The sequence below is a fragment of the Cannabis sativa genome, chromosome 9 (assembly GCF_029168945.1).
Source record: "Cannabis sativa cultivar Pink pepper isolate KNU-18-1 chromosome 9, ASM2916894v1, whole genome shotgun sequence".
Taxonomy (NCBI): domain Eukaryota; kingdom Viridiplantae; phylum Streptophyta; class Magnoliopsida; order Rosales; family Cannabaceae; genus Cannabis; species Cannabis sativa.
Window position 1 is genome coordinate 50,088,355 of NC_083609.1, and position 23,544 is coordinate 50,111,898.

Consider the following 23,544-nt stretch of genomic DNA (forward strand, 5'->3'; position numbering starts at 1 on the left):
CTCTCCTTCCTTGATGTTGATTCTCCTTCTTGTTGATTGGATTCTTCACAATCTTCCACACTATGATTGAGATACCACTTCATGTGTGTGGGCACTCACTCATTCACTCAAGGTTCGAAAATTTTGAGAAGAAAAGAGAAGAAGAGGGTGGCGGCTATGGTATAGAATAGGAGGCTCAACTTTCATCTGACAGAGTTAAGTGTGAATGTGAGCCATCACTATCTATATATAGGTAACCACCTAGGTTTAGGTTAGAATTATTTGGCATTAAAATAATGAAAAAATAAATGATAAAAGCCATTAAGTGTGGCCGGCCATGGGCTTTGGATATTGGGCCTCACTTATGCAATTTTGCTGTTTTATCATTTATGCATCTCATTTTCTCAAAAATGCCAATTTTCCAATTCAACCATTTAAATGTCAATTCTAATTATTTAATAACTAAAAATTAATTATTAAATAATATTTTCATTTAATATATTTATTAATTAGACATATAAAGTCTCTTAATTAACAAATAAAACCTAGAATCTCTTTTCTTCACAATTTTTCCCTTGCTTAGTGAAAATTCATAAACTAGACATAGGCTAACTTTATAATTATAATTGATTAATCAAAATCAATTAACTGAGTCTTACAAGTAGTATGGTCTCAACTAGTGTGGGGACCATGGGCTATAGAACCGAGCTTCAAATAAGTCGAACCGAATTTACCAAGTCAATTCCCTAACTTATTAATTCCTTAGTGAATCCACTCTTAGAACTTGGAATTGCACTTTCAGCCATATAGAACGCTCTATATGTTCCACGATATAGATACGCTATTAATTATCCATTGTTATAATCTTAATTTGATCAATGACCCTCTAATAGATGATCTACATTGAATAGGGACTAAATTACTGTTACACCTTCAATGTGTTTTATCCTTAAAACACTTAGCTCCGTATAAATGATATTTTAGCAAAGTGAAATGAGATCTCAACCATTTATCTCTGTTTAGCCAAGCTCGAAGGATATCATCGTTTCACTTCTAAATTCATATAGAAGTTATAGATTCCATATTTATGTTAGCGCTCCCACTTAATTATACTATCATGTTCCCAAAATGTACGTATCACCCTGACCCAAAAGTAGGCTTAACTAAAAAATCAAAGAACATATATAATACTCTTGAGATCGAACCTAATCATATCAGGATTAAGATCATTCGATCTAGGATCAACAGGTGATATTGAATTGAATAGATATTACAGTAAATTTTAACATATCTAATCAAAGTTCAATATCGGTCCCTTCCGATGTATACTCCATACATTTGATACTAGTAAACTTTACCAATGCCCTGGAAAGGACATACCACTTATCCAAGGTGTAAGAATACCTATCGCTAATTATCATGTCAGTCTAAATCCAGTGAACTGACAAATCAGGGAATAAACTTTCGAACATATAATCAAGATTATATTCCACTGTGCTGACAACACTATAATCATTAGCAAATTCATATGTTTTGGACTTAAATAGAATTTATACATTATATATATATAATCATGAAATAAATCATGTGAACCATGCAAGATAAAATGTTATTTCTGATCTTTATTAGTAAGTAAATATGATTATATTGAAATGGGTTTTATTTAGGGCACAAAACCCAACAAAAGTATGCCATAGTAGTCGTGGACTTTTTCACAAAATGGACAAAGGTCGAGCCTATGAAGACCATAACTGCTAAGAAAGCATTAGACTTTGTTATCCAAAATATCGAGTGTCGATACGGCCTGCCTCATAAAATAGTCTTAGATAATGGAAAGTAGTTTGACTGGGAAGAATTCACAAACTTCTGCAACCAACACAGAATCGTTAAAAGCTTCTCTGTGGTTGCGAGGCCGCAAACAAATGGACAGGCAAAAGCCATCAATAAAATACTAAAAGTCACCCTATAGAAGAAGTTGCTGGCCTGCAAGAACAACTGGCCTAAAGAATTGCCATGAGTATTATGGGTGTGAAGCTATGTTCTCGGTGTGAAGCTATGTTCTCAGTGGAAACCTTGTTTCCATCCCACAAAAGGGCGACATATGATCTGGCAACAAACAAAGCTTTATTACAAGAAGCGGTGGATCAAATAGACGAGCTCTGGGATGAGTCTCAGGTACGAATGGCAGCTTACCAAAGAAAGGTGGCTAAATACTTCAACGCCAAGGTCAAAGATAGAAAATTCACCATTGGTCCTAAGAAGGGTCTTCCCAGCCACTCAAGAACTCGGAGTGGGGGTACTTGGGCCAAATTGGGAAGGACCGTACGAAATTGAGGATGAAATCGGCTCTGGGACCTCCAAGCTTAAAAGAATGGACGGAACCACAGTGCCTAGGGCCTGGAATGCTGATCACCTCCAAAAGTACTATCAATAGTTAAAAACAATGTTTATATTCTGTAAAAGAACCTGTGCCGGACAAATGTATGCAACCTCTTATGTAATTTTTTAAGACTAAGTGACCTAAAAATTTCTTTTCATGTCACATAGGGGGTATTAAGGCATATCATACGGGCAAATATAAATAGGATAAACATAAGAGAACTAAAAGGTTAAATACAGTTAAAAACACAAATTGTTTAAAGAGTAAGAAAATCCAAAAAAGAAAAGGCTTGGGGACGGGCCATGAAAAGTCTCCCCTTAAAAGAAAGAAGAATTGTCTTATAGGTAAGGGGAAGAACAAGATAAAAAAAATGAGAAATATGCATAAACAAGAAAATCACTTAGTCAGCCTGAGGAGGAAGATGGGGACCCGTGCGCTCTTCCAGCACTGCATCAAGCCTCTTCTTTTTCTCCTGGAAGCGGACCAGAACCTCTCTAGGTTTGGGATAAAAAGGAAGACGAAGGTTATAGTCATTAGTTGTCCAGCACATGAAAACCCCATCATCAAAGTGCTTCCGACAATGTTGACAAGTGACTGGGGCAAGGAGAGCATCCCTTTTTGCCTTAGCAGCTTCTTAACGAGCCTGCTCTTTGAACTCACGGAGCTCCTTCACTTCAACAGTCAATTTGACTATTGTTTCCAAGTCCGTCTCGTGCAGCTCTCCCAAAGATTTTAGCTTGGCAGTCAATTCTTGAACTTCTTCCTTGGAATCCCGAAGATCCCTCCTCACCGTAGAAATGACCTCATCCCTGGCCTTCAGTGCCTCCCGGTGGTTCTGCTCCATAGGAGACTCCTTCTTCTAGGCTTCCATACGGATTGCCTTTTTCTGCTCCTCTGGTTCTCAGAGACTTTTAATTGCCTCCTTCATACCCCCATATTCGTACATGGTGTATCTGTGATCAATTAACGTCTTTAAGAGATGACCGACCTGTGCTGAAATCAAGGAAAAGTTTGAGTGTTGGCAAAATGCTAACAACAAAGCTCGATACTTTATGCTGTCCAGCATGGTCGACACCTTGAAAATAAGGTTCGCCCATACTCTCACGGTTGCAGATATCATGAGCAACTTAACTGAACTATTTGGGATGGCATCAGATCAAGCTCGTTTTGAGGCGACCAAGAATTTTATTAATGCACGGATGAAACCTCATCAGAACGTGCGTGATCACCTGCTCCAGATGACTAGTTACTTCCAGGAAGCTGAGAATCATGGAGCTACTATAGACCAGACAACTCAAATGAGTTTTATCTTGAATACTTTGACTCTAGCTTTTCTGCCCTTTACATCAAATTATGTCATGAACAAGTTGACTTTTGACTTCCACGAGTTAATCAATAACCTTCATACATTTAAAAATTTGATTGGAGGACCACAAAAAGGAGTAATTAAAGCTCCTAGTTCTGGCACTGCTAATAGTACGGCTATGGCTGAGGCAAACATTGCCTCTATTTCGAAACCCAAAAAGAAGAAGTGAAAGAATAGCAAGAAGCCTCTTAAAGCTGTTAATACAACTAATAAGAAAAAGGCTGCTAATCCCAATGCAAAGCAAAAAGGAAAGTGCTTCTATTGCAACGAAAATGGCCACTGGAAACCCCAGTGTCCTAAGTTTTTGGCAAAGATACAAGGTATTTCTATCCTTGCTATAAACCCATGTATTTTAGAGAATTATTATCCCCTTGGGTTATTAATTCTAGATCTAATAACCAAGTTTATTTTCTTCTTATTTTAACTCCAACTACTTAAACTTGGATTGCTATCCTAGCGAGTTGAGTCAGATGGTTGGACAAAAGGGTAGAGATTGTCTAAGTGAAGATGAAGCTCAAATCTTCTTTAATTTTTGATTTAATTGTTTTAGTTTATGAACAATTTAGTTTCAATTATTAGTTTAGAATTTTATTCCCTATTTCATATTTATGCAGACAATTCATTATGATTTTTTTTTTAGATTATTAAAATTTTCTCTTTAAAAGGTTTTCATTATGAATTGCATTTATGAAATTGAGCTTCATATTTCTTTAACTTGTATGCCAATAACAATTATATTCATATGTCTATCATGTTTGTATGTGTTTGTGTTTTATTAATGATACAAAATCTATGGTATATTAATCTCTGCAAAGAGATAATACCACATAAACACTTAGAATTTAAATTCAATGTTTATGAATAATTGTTAATTCTTAAGCAATTATTAAGATTTTTTTTAATAAAAGATCTTTTGATCTGATAGGGGTGGAAGAAGTTAAGAAGTAATATATGCAGTTCAACGATCTTTTATATCTATTGAACTCTAGATTATATTCATAACTCCACAAGATCTCTATAACACTTAGGGGTGGAAGAAGCTATTGACATATGTAGTTCAAACATTTTTAATTTTGAACTCTAGATTATACTCAATACACCACAGTATCTCTATGGCACACATACTTTGATTAGACATGGATGTAATATAATGAACAAATTAGCAAATTATTAGAACTTATTCTTGATCCTGTAATTGTTCCAATAAATATGTTACTGTAGTAATAGAAATTAATACTAATGAAGTTATTGGACATAGTATCACAATACCTTATCTGAGTGGGAGAATTTTAAAATTCCAAGCCCATCTTTATTTGGATGACACTAGTGATAAATTACTATGTTATGATCATGATAAGAACTGTAGAATATAACTGAGAAAGTAAATGTAACCAATCCTATGGATAGAAATAACTTATCAAACAATGACGATAAGATAGGAGAATTTTGGCAAAGTCTATTCGAATGACTTAGGCAAAATCCCTAGTCCTCATGAAATGTTTTATGGTATCTCTAATCATTACTTAATCTTAAGCAAGTATTTACATTAATGTTAATACTAGAATGCTATGTTGATGACTTAGTCTATAAGGAACTTATAATTTCAGACTAAGACAATATGTCACAATAAGATGTCCCTGAGAACCAATAGTAAGAGGTTAAATGTACTCCATGTACGAACTTAACCAGACTCCTACTGTTGAGTGGGAGCCATCTAAGATATAATCAAACAAGGAGACAATCAAGAAAGAATCTCTAAAAGTGACCTATATGTTAGATGATAAGGGTGTACATTAGAATCCTTATATCTACACCAACTCGGAATATGCAAGATGGTGGTTACTCTGGGAGTAGAGGAATTATTCTAGAAGGATGTAAAAACCCATCTATAATAATTTAAGCTCCATCAGTGAAGCTACATATTTTTGTTGTTTTTGAAAAGCACTGGAAAGTTATTCAACTGAAGAAAGTTCTTAACTGTGTTATCTCTATTCCATTTTGGATAGAATTAGAGACATGTCTTCTATATGTTCAGATGCACTTAATAAGCAATAAAAAATTCACTATCCCTAGATGAGTAATGCACATAGAATATGATGTTGCATAATATTTTATGAACACAAAGGAATTAATGGTAGAGAAAGTAGTTGCTTACCACAAACTTATAGTTCCTGTAATTTGGTTTAGTCAAGTACACTACACTTGATCTGGATATCAAGACAATTGATTAATTGAAATGTACTACTTATTTTATGTTAGTGCAAGTGAGAGTTTTTTGAGATTTTATGCCCTAAATGAAATCTATTTCAATCTAATTTGATTTGTTATCAATAGAAGATTAGAAGTCATTTATGTTTACATGTAGTTTTCATGTTTATGGTTTAATGTATACAATTTCTATTAAATCCAGAACATATAGTTATTCACAATTACAGTGATGTCAACACAGTGGAATGTAATTGTGGTTATATGCTTCAAAAGATAATGTCCCTTGATTCATCAGTGCACTAGATTTACACTGATATCATAGTCAGCGAAAAAGCTTAATTATACCTAGGATAAGTGTTATGTTCTCTCCAGAACATTGGAAAAATATGTTAGTTTCGAATGTATGGAGTATACATTGGATTGAGACTGATATTGATCTTAGTATATATATTATAATCTTACCGTTTTATCTTTCTAAGTCACTATCACTGGTTGATCTTAGATCAAAAGATCTTATTCCTGACATGGTTAGGTTCAATCTCAAGAGTGTTATTTGTGTTCTTTGATTTATTAGTTAAAGCCTACCATTTGGTTCCGGTCGAACGTACATTTTGGGAACATGATAGTAGAATTGAGTGGGATCGCTTATCATAGATATGGAATCTATAGCTTCTATCTGGACATAGAAGTGAAATGATGATTTCCTTCAAGCTTGGCTTAATAGAGATATATGGAAGAGCTCTTATTTCAGTAATTATATTAGTTTACTGAAATATCATTTATAGAAAGCTAAGTGTTTTAAGGATTAAATACATTAAGGGGTAAAATGGTAAATTTGTCCCTACTCGGTGTAAATCATCTATAAAGGATCTTTGATTATTGGGATTAGAACGATGGTTAAATTTTTATAGCGTATCTATATCGTGGAACATATAGAGCGTTCTATATAATTGAGTGTGCAATTCCAAATCTATAGTGGTGCAAAAAGGAATTAATAAGTCAGGGAATTTACTCGGTAATTTCTAGATCTGCTTATTGGAAGCTCGGTTATATATGCCCATGGTCCCCATACTAGTTGAGATAATACTGCTTGTAAGACTCAGTTGGTTGATTTTAATTAATCAATTATAATTCTAAAATTAGACTATGTCTTATTTATAAATTTTCACTAAGATATGGCTTGATTGTGAAGAAATAAAATTTTAGGGTTTATTTGTTAATTAAGAGACTTTATTAAGTCTAATTAATAAATAATATAAATGAAAATTTTATTTGATAATTAATGTTAATTGTTAAATAAATAGTTTTGCCATTTATAGGGTTGAAAGTGCAAAAAGTAGTATTTGTGAAAAATAGATAAATGGTTAAGAAAAATGGCAAAAATCTAACTAGTGTTGGGCCCACTTCATGGTCGGCCACTGATGCCTATTTTTGCTCTATTTTTATCATTTTTTTTATTCCAAATAATTCAATCCTAACCCTAGTAAAATTAGTATAAAAAGAAGAGTAAGGTCTCATAATCCAACTAATGACTCTTGACCTAGTTTTCATTATATTTTACAACTAGTGAGTTTGAAACTTCTTCTTCTTCTTTTCTCTCTTCTAATTCGAAATTCTTAGTCTTCTTCACTATTAAAATTCGAACCTTATAGTGATAGAGTACATACCCACGCATAGCAAGTTGTTACTCAATCATAGTGTGTAAGACTGTGAAGAATCCATTCAACTGAAGGAGAATCGCGCTCAGATCTTGGTGATACTCTGCTACAGAAAGGATACAAGGGTTAGAGATCTGAGCGGAAGGAGTCATTTAATTCCGCTGCAACTAATGTAAGGTTTCTTGAAATTTATATGTGTTTAAATTCCATTGTTTTAGAAATTCATATTTAGGATGTTAAATAACATACATGGTAGTAAATCTAGATCCTAGTAAAATAATTCCCAACAGAGCAGCTGTTAAAAATGGTCATAGCCAAGTGATTACAGGATTCTCTATACCCAAACTAGGAGCATCAACGCCAATATGCTGAAGCTCAAGCCCTCCTTGAAGGTTTAACTTGGTGCAAGACAACCAGTCTTCAGCCGAGTCTCGTTGTATCTGATTGTTATCAGCTCTAACCAAAGTCAAAAGCAAATGGAAAGATAACTCTGCTTTTCTAGCCTTGTGGAGTTGATCCGTCAGTCCCTATCCTATTTCCCTAATGCCTCCCTCCAGCACATACACAGGATTGATAACAAAGGAGCTCACCAAAATGCTAGGGAAGTACTTCGGTGTGATGAGGACTTCATCTGGAGAGATTAATTTTTTCTCTCTTTCTTTGTGTTGCTGCAACCTGTGTTCTTGTTTCTTCTCTTTCTTTGTGTAGTTGCAGCACATTAAAAAAAACTGTAATCGACTAAAAGAAATACTTTATAATTTTCTATACATATGCATATATCAAAATTCAAGTAATTTAATAAAAAAATTTAACAACACTATCATAAATCCTCAATAATTAATTTAGGAATTCTCTGATATCATATGTTGGAATACTGTAAATTTGAATTTATCCCTAATTAGTTCATGAGAATGAAACAATAAATTAAAAATTAGCGAAAGTGTACCAGAGTCCATAGAACTAATTTTTTTGAATCGTATGATCTTCCAATTTTGTATCAAAACTTTCTCTGAAACCGTAGTCTCTTGGTGATGGGGATACAAGAGTGAAAAGATATGATATGATGCAAAATGGGGACCAATACCTATTTATTAATAATTGTAAAAATAGTAATTAATTATTTATTTACTATTTCTAATTTGACCCCTCATCAAATCAGAAATTATCTCAATGGTATCGACATACTAAAATCATGACAATCATGTTTTTAAGTCTTAAACTTTATTCTAAAATAGACCACATAAATTTAACTTATTTATATGATGACTCAACACATATTTTTATATATACAATTGTGACCCTAAATAGATAAATTTCTAACAGTCTTGTGATCTCTTTAATCAATGATGAAGATGATCACTTTGTTTATGAGCTTCTTTATCATTTTCATATTGGGAACCTCAATGAGTTAGTGTAAGGATTTTTGAAATTGTTATATTATTCCATCTTTACTAATGGGTGGGTATATTTTGAGCTAAATTTTACCCAAATAATGAGTATGTTATATTTGGTTTTATTTTAAATTGTGTTTTAACATACAAGGTATAAATTAACCTAATAAAGAAAAAATTATAAATTATAAATATTTATTGAAAATATATAAAAAAAATGAAAAATTTGTGAATACTATTAAAGCACATATACTTTAATTAAATTTAAGCACACCTTTTATTAATGATGGAAAAAAAAGAAGAAAAAGAATGACATTTTTATTGTTAGCAACAGTACTTACAACAACCTAATATCATACAAGATAATAACTATGTTAGTAACCTTTACAACAACATTCTTAGCAACCTAATCTCATACAATAGCCACATTAATCTTGTTAGCATCCCTTAAAACAATTAGCCCTAAACCCTAAACCCAATATCATATAAACACCAAGCTAGCAACACTTATACATCAAACATGTTATCAATTGAATCTCATACAACAACTATATTAGCAACCCTTATATCAATTCAATCCTATACAATAACTATATTAACAACAACAATCCAATATAACAGAAGAACCATTGTTAACAACGCTAACAACAACACAATAACTTACAAGGCAACAACTTTATTAGCAAGCCAATCTAATACAACAACATTTATAGCAACTCAATTTAATCTCAAAAAACAACTATGTCAACAACCCTTAAGGTAACTAATGCGACAACGCTATCTCATACAACAACCGTGTTAATTAATTAGTAACACTTCCAACAACTCAATCTCATACAACAACCGTCTTAGCAACCTTTATAATAACTTAATTTCACACATCAACTACATCTTAAACAACTCTTACAACAACCATGATAGCAACCTTTATATTAATTAATTTTTAAAGAATATCATTACTAAAAATCAAACTACGGCACAACTAAAAAAAGTAACAAATTAAAATATAACTGAAAATATATACCAGTAATTTGTACTTATAATTATTTATATTTATATTTTTTAATTAATACATATATAAATAGTTTTCTATTCACGTTCTTAAAGAATCATTTTATAATTTAGTCTAAAAAAATATGGTTTGTGCACATTCATAAAATATGTATATTGAAAAATTATTTTATATCATCATCAATAATAGATCCATCAAAAAATAAAATCATTTTTATAGTCATACACATCATCGCATTTATTTTTATTTTTTTATATATAAATATATGACTTATTTATATAAGTATAACATTCAATTTATATATGGAGAGTTATAAAATTAAAATTTAGGGGCTTTTTCAATTTTAACAAAAAAAAGTAACAATATTACAAAAATACTTCCAGCTAGCCAAATAAACAAATATACAGCCCAAATAAAAAAAATTACACAAATACTACTTACACACACCTTCAACCCAGGATCCATGCTTTCTGGGCAACTATCGTGCAACCATCGCGCAACTACACAGCAACCCAATGCAACCGAAGCGAAAAATTAATCAGAAAGAGAACCACCATTAATTATGGCGACTTCACCTGAGAAGACAACCAGAATCAATCAAAACAGGGGCTGCTTCGAATTCATAAAAAAGGTGTAGAAAAACTACTACGAAACTAAAATTCAATTTGTAATCCAGTTTAATTTGCATAAAACTAATGTCCTGACTTCAATTTTTAGATCCATGAAAAGCAGATCTCAAAAAGTTGAACTGGAGTTCCCAAACAATCAAACTCAAGTGTAATCCAAAAAAATTTACATCAATACTATAGTAAAATGTTTATCCTGGTGTATATTTATTGTTTTCCAAATTTCTAATCGTGAATTTATTCATATTAATCATTAAGAGACATGTAGATAGAGTTACGTAAGTGGAAACACTGTTTTGATTTTTAATGTTTCACAACAGTTGCATTGTAGTTGCATTACAGTTGCCTAAACATTTTGCTAACTGTTATTTTGTCTGATTGAAACCTTCATCTGATGCAATCTTTAGCCAACCACCCATAAACTTTCATCTGATTGAAGCCTTCGTCTGATGCAACCTTCGGGCAACCACCTAGCGACCACTCTGCAACCATCATTTGATTCGTCTGATGGCAACCACGCAGCAGCCACCCTGCAACCATTGTCTAATTATGTAAGTGGTGATAGTGTAAGTGGTATTTTGGTAATTAAAATAACATATAAGGTATAAATGTTGTCTTTACCTTATGAAAGTATTTTTGTAAATAAAATATCAATTTATATTTTCTATGTAATAATTCCTAAAATTTAATCATTAAACCATGTGAATGAATGTGCAAGAAAAATTAAGGTAAATCTAAAAAAAAAACATAATATATATAAATGAATTATAATAAAAAATAAGTAAAGGCATCAACAAAAATACTCCAAGGAGAAAAAGTTTTGGAACACTCTCTTAGGGTTTATCCCTCTTTCTCTAGATCTTTCCAGTCCCTCATTCGTTGTGATGCGTCCTATTCCCATTTCAATTTCATTTTCTTCTAATTTTCTAATTAATGAAAAATTTCTCATCATTACTCTCAACGATAGGCATTTAATGTATTTATTATGGTTTTGTTGTTTCTATAAGCATTTAATATTGCATCAGAAAATATTTGGTTTCAGTTCACCCTCTTTTCATCTTCTCTTTCAATCTGTCGTTTCTATAGGAAAATGAGGGTTTTTTGTGATCATTACCTCTTCTCTCGAGAGATCACGCCAGGAAGTCATTAATGTGGAGGGAGATTTGGCATCTGTTCACTATCTACAGAGGATCTCCATTCTCAGGTATACCACTTATAGTTCTATATATATATTCCTTATCTCTTAAAATGCGATATCAGTTTCTTCTCTTTGTTTTGATGTCTTATGCTTCGTTATCCACATATTCTTCGTGTTTCTCTCTGGTTCTACTGCTCTTAGTTTTCTTGCTTCCATTTTCATGGCTCATTCTGTTCGTAGCTCTTCTCATCATCTTGCTCTGAATGATGAGGAAGCTTTAGTTCATGATTTTGATGGAGTCTCTTTAGGGTCTAATATCATTGAGGATTCTTGCTACCTTGTGGTTGAAATTCTTACTCAAAAATCTCTCAAACCTGATTGGCTTGACAAGGCTATGAGGAGGCTTTGACTCTTACATTTCCTATCAACTTTACTGAGTATCATTCGGGTCTTTTTCTAGCTCATTTTGGGTGTGATGGAGATAGGCGTAGGGTCATAGAAGGGCAACCTTGGCACTTTGACCATTGCCTTATGGCCTTTGCCAATCCAAAAGGGCTTGACATTCTTCAACCTGATCAACTCTGGTTTGTTCCCTTCTGGGTTCAAATTCACTCTATTCCTTTTGGTTTTAGGTCTCCTCATCTTGCCCAGATCGTTGCTAAGGATATAGGAGATCTAATTGATATTCATAAAACAACTCTTTTAGAAATCTCAGGACTCTTTCTTCGCATCCGTGTCCTCCTTGACATCACGAAACCAATCCGTAGAGGTATGCAAGTCTTTTTAAGGAAATTAAGAACCACTAAGTGGCTTAACTTTAAGTTTGAAGGGTTGCAAAATTACTGTTATTTCTGTGGGAGATTTGAGTATGTCTTTTCTGAGTGTGGGAGGTTTTTTAAGTCCTGTGATGAAGGTCGTATGCCTTCGGCTCTTCCTTTTAAGGATAATATAAGAGCTTTGCCTAAATCGTTCTTTATAAGGGACCCGTTTGATATGTCAAACTCCATCCCTTTTGAAGAGATGAATCTTAGATCCTCCCAGCAGAACTAGGACTTGCAAGAAGTTGTCAACCAGTTTCTTCCTTCTGGAAGCTTTTCTGGAGCTCAAGGAAATGTGGATACTCAGCCTAGGATTGATATTCCTGTTACTACATCACCTATTCAAACCTCTGCTGAGAACTCTGTTGTCTCCTCCTCTCTATTTAGTAGCTTACAAAGCCTTCTCTGTGCGGTTTCTCAAGTTATGATGTATGAAGCCCCTACCATTGTTCATACGGATAGAGGAAAAGGGGTTCAACTCCCTCCTGTTTCTATCCTGATTGCTTATGTCCCTGTTATTCGACCTAGGCCTCTTATTATTGGTGGTAGTTCAGAGACAAAGAGATCATACACTCGTCAAGAAGTGTCCAGTGGCACTTTTGTCAGAAGCATTTTGAAGCGGGCTCGTGCAAGTGATAATGAAGATGTTGTTCCTAATGATGATGAAGATCAAGTTGTACCGGTGGGTGTTGCTCAGCAATCCCGCCTAGAAAAATGAATTTTATGTGTTGGAATGCTCGAGGTTTGGGGAGTCCTCGGGCATTCTGAAATCTCTCCCTTTTGATTAAGCAGCATAAGCCTTGTTTTCTTTTTGTTATGGAAACTAAACTAGGAGCTGGTTCTAGTTCTTTTCTTAAGTCTAGGCTTAATTTTGAGAATGCTTTTGAGGTGCCTAGAACTAGTTTAGGGGGGGTTTGTTACTTTTTTGGAATGCTGTTGTTGATGTAATTATAAATAAATACTCCTCTAATCATATAAATTGTTATGTTAATATGAATGATAATGTAAGTTGGCATATTTCCAGTTATTATGGTTCTCCTTACGTTTCTGAAAAATTGCATACTTGGACTCTTTTAAATAGGCTTTATGATGTTGCACCTTTGTTGCCTTGGCTTATATTTGGTGACTTCAATGATTATCTTTCTTTTAATGATAGATCTAATCTGAATAACCCTCCTCATTATGCTATGACTAATTTTCAAAATTTTATTAACACTTTTAATTTAATTCCTCTACCCTATTTAGGTAATAAATATACTTGGAAGCATGGTACGTCTTTTGAGCGCCTTGATTGGTGTATTGTTAATCAGAAATGGTTAAATCCTTATCCTCAAGCGACCTTGCATCACTTAGGGTTTTATGGTTCTGACCATAGAGCTTTAAAAGTGTTGTTTAAGGATCCTTCTTTTAGTGTCCCTAGACACAAAAGGTTTATGTGTGAAAATTTTTGGTTTGCTGAGTCTGATTTTGGGGATACTGTTTGGTTGGGTTGGAAGGATGCTTCTTCTCGTATTTTTTCTGACCCTCTTCGATCATTTCTCTCTAAATAGTCTTCTTGTGTTACCTCTATTAAAAATTGGAGCATTAATAATAATAACTTTAGGAGAGATATTAATTGTCTTCAGTGTAGTCTAGATAGCATTTTTTTCAAGTCTCCTATTTTGGATAAAGATATTCGGGAGGCTCAACATATTCAATCTCAGATTGGTTCTCTTCTTTATAAAGAGGAGGTTTTTTGGAAACAACACTCTAGGGTAAATTGGTTAAAAGCTGGGAACAAGAATACTAAATATTTTCATTCCAAGGCATCCTCTAGAACTCGAAACAACTTTATTTGTTGTATCACTCTTGATAATGGTTTTTCTGTTGTAATAACTGTTGATATTAGTACTCAATTTCTCAACTTTTATAAAAATCTTTTTGAGTCCCAGGGTACTAGCATTGAGGCTATTGATCAAATTCTTAGTTGTGTTAGTACTCGAATTGTTGTCTCTTGTTTTCAGATGCTTGAGGAGCCTTTTACTATTGATGAAGTTAAAGATGCTCTCTTTCAATTGGTTGGGGATAAATCCCCTTGCATTGATGGTATGAATGTTTTATTTTATCAAAGAAATTGGTTTGTTTTGGGTCCTGATTTGTGTGTTACAGTGCTTTCTGTCTTGAATAATATGTTGATCTTTCGTTAATTAATGAGACTATAATTGTTGTTATTCCAATGAAAAAGAATCCTAATAAATTAAAGATAGAGATTTTAGGCCTATTAGTCTTTGCTCTACTCTTTATAAAGTTGTGTTTACGGTCTTAGCTAGTAGGTTGAAGAGTGTCCTTAATAATATTATTTCTCCGAATCAAAGTGTTTTTATTCAGAATAGAGTCATTTTTTATAATATTTTTATTGCTAATGAATTGGTTAATGCTATTAGTCATAGGAAATCTGGTAAAGAGCCCAACTAAATTGGATATGGAAAAGGCTTTTGATCGTGTGAAATGGAATTTTGTACAGGAAATTATGCTCCATTTTCATTTCCCTGTTAATTCTGTTTCTCTAGTTATTAAATGTATCTCTACTGCTTCTTTTAGGTTGCTTGTTAATGGTGTGTCTAATTGTTTTAAGTATAGCCGAGGAATTAGACAAGGAGATCCTCTTTCTCCTTATATTTTTTTACTTGTTTCTGAAGGTCTGTCTGCTGCCATTAGATACCAGGAGAGTATTAATAATTTTCATGGTATATTTATTTGTTGACCTGCCCCTTCTATCTCTCATCTTCTCATTGTTGATGATAGTTTACTTTTTTCTACGACCTCTGCTCATTCTTGTTTAGCTGTTAAACATGCTTTTGATCTTTATCATAAAGCTACTGGTTAGCTTGTTAATTTTTCCAAGTCTTCTGTTCTTTTTTCTCCTAATACCAGTCCTGTTAATTCTGAATTCTTTTACACTAATTTGGGTCTGGATGATAAACCTTTTGTGAGTAAGTACTTAAGTGTTCCACAATGTTTTGGTAGGTCCAAAAGTTCTCAGTTTAGCTACCTTATTCAAAAAGTGAGTTCTAAATTAAATAGTTGGAATAGTCGTCTATTTTCTAAGGCTGGAAAAGAGGTTCTTCGTAAAGCAGTGGTCCAAGCTTTTCCCTCTTATGCTATGTCTTGTTTTAAAATTCTGGTTTTAGTTTGTAGGAAAATTGAAAGTCTTATGGCTTAGTTTTGGTGGGGGTCGGTTGGTGGCAAAAGGAAAATTCATTGGAAAACTTGGGGGAACCTGTGTCAGTAAAAATTTTCTGGTGGGTTGGAATTTCGTTCTTTTATTCATCACAATCAAGCCTTGCTTGCTAAACAAGCTTGGCGTATTCTCATTATGCCAGACTCTCTTGTTGCCAGGTTGTTTAAAGCCAAGTATTTTCGGCATAATTCCTCTCTTTATGCCTCTAAAGGTCATTGTGCTTCTTTTACTTGGCAAAGTTTGCTTTTGGGACGTGATCTTCTTAAGAGAGGTCTTCTGTGGAAAGTAGGTAATGGCAAATCTATCTCCACTGTGCATTCTTATTGGATTCCTGGTTGGAGATTCATCTCTTACAAAGGTAATGTTCAACCCCCAGATCCTTCAGTTTCTTTTTTTTATTGATGATAATGGTTGTTGGCGTAAGGATTGGTTATTAGATTTTTTGATCATGATTTAATCTCTGCCATTCTTGTTGTTCCAATTGGCGATTCTTCTCTAGAGGATAGTCTTATTTGGGAGCATCATCCCTCAGGTTTCTTTACTGTGAATTCTACATATCATTTAGCTAATTCTTCAACTTCCTTTCCTGCTTCTTCTGATAATCATTCCTTGGTTCATTGGTAGAAGGTTCTCTGGAACCTTAAGATTCCTCAGAAAATTAAACATTTCATTTGGAGGGCTTTCCATCATACTCTTCCTGTTGCTCTCAATCTTTTCCATCGGCAAATCCTAACCTCTCCTTTTTGTTCTTTTTATTCTGGAAGTTCAGAATCTGTGTCTCATGCTCTTTTAGAGTGTTCTAGAGCTTCCTTTGAGTGTAGTGAATCTAGATTTGAGACCTTTTACTTAAATAATAAATGTAATGATATCAGTGAATACATTCTTAGGGGTTTTGATGCTTTGTCTAAGGATGAGTTAAGAATCTTTTTATGTATTCTTTGGGAAATTTGGAATAGGCGAAACACTGTTTTATTTTACAAGAATAAGCCTATAGTTTCAGCAGCTGAGTTTCAGATTGAAGCTCTGTTAAATGACTTTGATGAAGCTCATTTGGGTCAGAGTTCAAAGTTAGCACAGAATGAAGGCCGAAGTATAGCGAATTCAGAGGATCATACTTTTGCTTCATGTTTTTTTAAATTAAGTGTAGATGCTGCAGTGGACAATAGCAGAAGTAAAAGAGGGATGGCGGCAGCAGTTAGGAATTCTTGAGGTGAGGTTGTGACAGCATTCTCATCTCCTTTGAATGGTAACTTATCTCCTCTTTTGGCTGAAGCAAAGGCGTTGGTTGTAGCTCTCAACTGGTGTTCAATTGTTAGGTTTCCTTTGTGTATTGTTGAGAGTGATTGTAAAATTTTAATAAGTAAAGTTAAAAATAAGTGGAAAGATAAGTCTATCCTTCCAGACTTAGTTAGTCAAATTGTATCTTTTCTCTCTAATTTTCCTACTGATTCTGTTCAGCATGTCTCTTGGAATCTTAATGTTGTTCCTCATAAGTTAGTTAGGACAGCTTTAAGACTTGAGAGAGAGGTCATTTGGAATGGTAATGTTCCAAATCTTGATATATTGTAACCAGTACTTATTTCTTATTGTGTTATAGTGAGATTTCTCTCACCTAGAAACTCGAGACCAGACTCCTCTTTAAAGGACACGTGTATTCAGATTTCCAATGAAAGCTGAATGTCCGTGAGAGATTTCTCGAAGTTTAGACCTCGCGCAGGCTAAAAATAGCGAGATACTGTAGGTGCGACTTAAGTCACACCGCATAACCATAATTCTCATCATGCAGGGTAGATCCAACTCGCATATGTCAGAACATGTGCGAGTGTCCCCCTCTATACCTCCGCGACGAGTATAGAGACCAATGCCCTATGATGCAGTTTTGGTCCCAGCGACCCAACAGCCCTAACAGACCAATATAAGTTCGCATGTCCAGATGTTACCAGCTTCAACATGCGACGTCTACAACGGGCGATTACCTAAGGACGCAGACGTTCCAAACGTATGTGCGACCCTACGAGCTCAACAGACGGAACATGAACGGTCAACTCGCAGATGCGAAAGACGCATACGTTGATGAATTCAGTAACTGTCATACATTTATTAATGTTAACGTTGTTTGAGTTTAGTCATTGCAATTCAATGTGTAAATAATGGATTAACAATAAATGTGATCCTCATGTAACCGATTGGGCACCTGCTTTGTATATAAAGGGGTGATCCACCATGAAAATGGACCTACGAATCCCTTGCTACAGTGGACTAAGCAGAACAAAATCTGACTGAACCACTATAATTCACCGTCTTGTTTATTTTTCCAGCCTTGTTGTTTATTCTCGCATTCCCATTCGAGTACTCGCCATTCTAGGTTGAATACTCGCACTTGTCATCTCTCAAATAATTCTCTTTTTTACCAGTTAAATTATACTTTTTGGTGTTGCGAAATTTGCTCGACAACATTTGGCGCCGTCTGTGGGAATCGACTGTAAGATTCTATTCACTTCAAAGAACACCACTCATCATGGCTGGAAATCACGCTAACGGAGCTAACAATGAATCCATCAATATTGGAATGATGAGCGTAGCATTGCCTGGAGCCGGAGTGCCACCTGTAGACGTCATCAACGGCGGGGTAGGGAGGAGCAACATCAGACCACTCAACCTATTTCCAGAAACAACTGGTCCTCAAGTCGGAGGCACGTCCACACCACCAGCAACCATGCACTTTCCTCCTGTCACCCCGGCGGTCGTGTCCGAAGGAGTAGTCCAGCTCACGGCGGTCGATCACGCCGCAATCCGGGATCGGTGCGAGCACTACAAGCCGAGGTAGATGGACAGAGCCGAGCTCGACGCCCTCCTCGGGTCCCTGCCGTTCGTAACGAAAACCCTCAGGTAACAGTTTCCCGACGTCAAACTAACCGTGCACGCAGGGAACGAAGAACTGATCGTGAAATCTTGGACTTGAATCACCCGACGTCAAGAGACCAATCTGCAAGGTTGCCTAACCAGAGCGCACAAATCGACGAGGATCCTGAGCGCCGCAACCCTCGCAGTCGTCCACCTCGAGATAACGACGCATAGTCAGCCTCCTCATCCTCGCATGGCCGTACTCCGAGCAGGTATACGAGGTCTGGTTCTGTGCAGACACAGCAAGGAGGAAACTATCGTGTACACCGAGGTGATCTGCGTGATCATCTCAACGCAGTCTTTAGGGCGCGCTCCCGCGGCCCGCATAACACGGAGACGCTCCATGATCCCCATACGGGCGATCAGGGTGTCAATATAGTTAACAACCCGCCTATCGCGCTGATCGCGACCACTGGGATTAATATCCCCTCGAACCTTGCCGCAGTGGCTGCGAGCCCCGCTGTTGTAGCAACTCCACCTCCTGCGACAGGAGGAATCGATCAAAGTATGCTTCTGCAAGCCTTGAAGATGCTCGAGCAGCAGCGTAAGCCCATATACAAGCTGCACGGCACCTCGCCTTTTACCGTAGAAGTGCGACAGGCCCAACTTCCAAAGGGGTTTCGTTTATCCGAATCCCTCAAATATAAAGGTACTTCTAACCCGTTAGATTACCTAGAAAAGTTTAACACCATAATGGAAGTGGACCAGGTACCGCAACTTGCGAAGTGTCGCATTCTCGCGGCCACACTCGAGGAGAATGCCCATGATTGGTTCACCCAATTTCCAGAGGCATCGATATCGACATGGGAGAACTTCGTCGATTTATTTCTCACACATTTCCAGGCCACGATGACGTATAGGCCACCCTATACGACTTTGGCGAACATCAAGCAAGAACCTGGTGAGTCTTTGCAGAATTATTTCAAGCGTTTTAACGCCGAAGTAACAAAAGTTGAGAAGGCCCCCGAGTCTTCGCTTGTTTGCATGTTAATAACAGGTATCTTGCCAAGAACCGACTTCTGGAAAGAGCTACAGGCCCGAAGGCCAGAATCCTTGGTAGAATTCTTCGCCATGGCCGAACCGCATAAGAGAATCGAGAACTCCTTGGCGGAATTGGAGAAGGGCAAGAACAAACGACGATCACCCATACCGCGGTCGCGGTCCCGTAGTCCACGAGGAAAGAATTCTAGGGGCCGAAGCCCCAGAAGACGCAGTCCACGCAAACCGCGGAGCCCGAAGTTGGCTAAGTCACCTCCAAAAAAGGAGTCCTCGCCCAAAAGAAAAGGGGGACCTCGCTTCGTCAATTATACCGAACTTGCCGTACCTCGAGACCATATCTATGCGATTGAGGAAAGGAACGGCGTCTTCAAGAAGCCGCCCCCCATCAGGGGAAATCGCGACCGAAGAGATCCCAAAAAGTTCTGTAAGTACCACAAAGACATCGGTCACACTACCCTTGAGTGTTGGGTCTTGCAGGACGAGATTGAAGAATTGATCAGAAGGGGAAAGTTCGACAAATATAAGAGAAATGAGGAAAGACATCCCCAAGCGGATGGCAAAGAAGATGGTCAGAACGCGAGTGGCTCGAGAACGCCTCGCAACATTTTAACCATAATCGGAGGACCGCATATCGCAGGCGACTCTCGCAAGTCACAAGAAAGGTATGCTAGAGAAGCTAAGGAGAGGCCGTTAACCAATGTAAACAATCTTGGTGAACGGCCGGAGAAGCTCTTCAAGAAAGAATGCGAAGACATTGTCTTTATGGAGAGCGATGCGAGATGGGTCCACCACCCGCATTCTGACGCACTCGTGATAGTCGCCAATATAGGTGGAGACAACGTCCATCGCATATTGGTCGACAATGGAAGTTCGGTGAATTTACTGAACTTCCAAGCCTTCAAGCAAATGGGGTTACAAGAAAAAGATTTGCGGCCAATGACATCGAGCATCTATGGCTTCTCGGGAGATGTCATAGCTATCAAAGGAATGATCAAACTCCCAATCACTTTGGGAACTGCCCCAATAACTGCCAAGTTGATGGCCGACTTCGCAGTAATTGACCAATACTCGGCGTATAACGCCGTAATTGGATGGCCAATTCTGAAGGAGATGAAGATCGTAACTTCGATCTATCATCTAACGATGAAATTCCCCACTCCCTCTGGAGTAGGATCAGTGAGGGGAGTCCAATCTGACTCTCGAGAATGTTACAATGCGGTATCGAAGCTCGCAGAAAAGAGGACAGTTAATGTTATTCACCTTTTGAATGCACCACCACCTCGCCAGGAGATCCTCCGGATCGAGGAAGTACCGCACGTGGACAACCCAGACTTGGACCCAAGAATCCTTGATCACACCGCCGCAGCCCAAGCCGCGGAAGACACAATCGAGGTACCTATAGATCCTATGGATAATAATAAGGTTTTAAAGATTGGTTCTAGATTAAGTATACAGTTGCGAGAACGCTTGACGACTTTTCTAAAACAAAATCTTGATATTTTTGCCTGGAAACATTCAGATATGGTCGGGATATCTCCACAGGTCATGTGTCATCGCTTGAACATTGACCCAGAAGTGCGAGGTGTCCGACAAAAGCGCCGCAAAATGGACCCCGCGAGGTACCAAGCGCTGAAAGAGGAAGTTGACCGCCTCCTTGCCTGCGGCTTTATACGGGAGTCATTTTACCCCGACTGGTTAGCTAACCCAGTACTCGTACCAAAGCCCAATGGCTCATGGCGTACATGCGTTGACTTTACAGATTTGAACAAAGCCTGTCCCAAGGACAGCTTTCCTCTTCCTAGCATTGACCAGCTTGTCGATGCCACTGCAGGTCACGCACTTTTAAGTTTCATGGATGCATACTCGGGATACAATCAAATCCCGATGTACGAACCAGACCAAGAACATACCTCGTTCATCACTGATCGAGGATTATACTGTTACAAGGTAATGCCTTTTGGTTTAATAAACGCAGGTGCGACTTATCAAAGGCTAGTGAATATGATGTTCGCAGATCTTATTGGAAGGACAATGGAGGTATATGTTGACGATATGCTCGTAAAATCGCAACATGCGGAGGATCATATCACGCACTTACAGGCCATGTTCGACATATTGCGACGATATAAGATGCGTCTAAACCCCTTAAAATGTGTCTTTGGAGTGGGTTCCGGAAAATTCCTTGGCTTTATGGTAAATCAGCGAGGAATAGAAGCCAATCCTGCGAAGATTAGAGCGTTGGTAGAAATGTCGTCACCAACTAAGCCAAAGGAGGTTCAGAGCCTCACAGGCAAAGTCGCGGCTTTAAACCGCTTCATATCCAGATCCTCTAACAAGTGTAAAGAGTTTTTTCAGATTTTGAAAGGTAACAAGAGGTTTCAATGGGATGAGAAATGCGAGCAGGCTTTTCAAGCGTTAAAAACGCATCTGGGGCAACCTCCAATTCTGTCAAAACCATTGCCCGGAGAGGTTTTGTCTATTTATTTAGCCGTCTCCGAGTACGCGATCAGTTCAGTACTAGTCCGCGAGGACCAAGGACGTCAACAACCGGTGTACTACGTCAGTAAGCGATTATTAGACGCCGAGACGCGTTATCCTCAAATGGAGAAACTGGCTTTCGCTTTGATAATATCCTCAAGAAAATTGCGACCTTATTTCCAGGCTCACAGCATTGAAGTTTTGACAAACTTCCCCTTAAGACAGGTTTTGGCTAAGCCAGAGACATCGGGTAGATTGTTAAAGTGGGCGATGGAGTTGAGTCAGTTCGACATCAAGTATAAACCAAGAACTGCGATCAAGGGGCAAGCTCTAGCAGATTTTATACTTGAGTTCCCAAGCACAGAGGTGGCGGTTGTAGAGGGTGGAACTGACATCGCCATGATGGGCAAAGAGGTATGGACATTGTATGTCGATGGAGCCTCAAATAATGAAGGTTCTGGCAGCGGGATCTTGTTAATCAGTCCCAATAATTTCAAGGTACACGCTGCTCTACGCTTTGAATTCTCTGCATCTAACAATGAAGCCGAGTATGAGGCTTTAATCGCAGTACGAAATTGGCTCTCGAGATGAAAGTCGAATACCTACAAGCATTTAGCGACTCTCAAATCGTGGTATGTCAAGTGAGTGGAGAATACCTAGCGAGAGGCGGAAGATTGGTTAAATACTTAGCCATCGTTCGTGAAATCATGCAGAAGTTCAAACATGTAGATGTGTCTCGAGTACCGCGTACTCAAAATGCCCACGCAGACGCATTGGCCCGACTGGCCTCCACTAGAGAAGCCGAATTACTCGATGTAATTCCGGTAGACGTATTGTCTCATCCAACCATAGATCGAGAAACAATCATGGAGATCGATGACGTTCAGGAGATTACCTGGATGACTCCTATCCTCACATACCTTGACAAGGGACTCCTACCTGACGATAAAATAGAAGCAAGGAAATTGCGACAACGAGCAGCCCGTTATGTGATATATGACCAGAGTTTGTATCGCCGAAGTTTTAGTCAACCACTTCTCAGATATATCGGTGGAGAAGGTTGCGATTATATACTGCGCGAAGTGCATGAAGGAATTTGTGGAAATCATACTGGAGGTAATTCCCTTGCCTTAAAAATTATGCGACAAGGATATTACTGGCCAACATTGCGACAAGATGCCCTCGCATTTGCAAAAAAGTGTGATAGATGCCAGCGAATAGCCACGTATACACACCAACCCCCGAGTAACCTCCATTCTATCACGAGTCCCTGGCCCTTTGCAATTTGGGGAATTGATTTAATCGGTGAGTTACCCAAGGGAAAAGGCGGAGTCAAATATGCTGTAGTCGCGGTTGACTACTTCACG

General features: G+C 37.2%; 1 protein-coding gene across 1 annotated transcript; it reads left to right on the forward strand.

Moving 5' to 3' along the window:
• Window positions 1-3,423: 3,423 nt before the first annotated feature.
• On the forward strand, window positions 3,424-3,894 carry LOC115723661 (uncharacterized). Its single transcript, XM_030653143.1, has one exon. The coding sequence runs from the start codon at window positions 3,424-3,426 to the stop codon at window positions 3,892-3,894; it is 471 nt and encodes a 156-aa protein (XP_030509003.1).
• Window positions 3,895-23,544: the final 19,650 nt, after the last annotated feature.

Bases quoted from the DNA above. Each gene is read 5' to 3' on its own strand.
- LOC115723661 (XM_030653143.1), top strand. From the start codon at position 3,424: ATGGTCGACACCTTGAAAATAAGGTTCGCCCATACTCTCACGGTTGCA.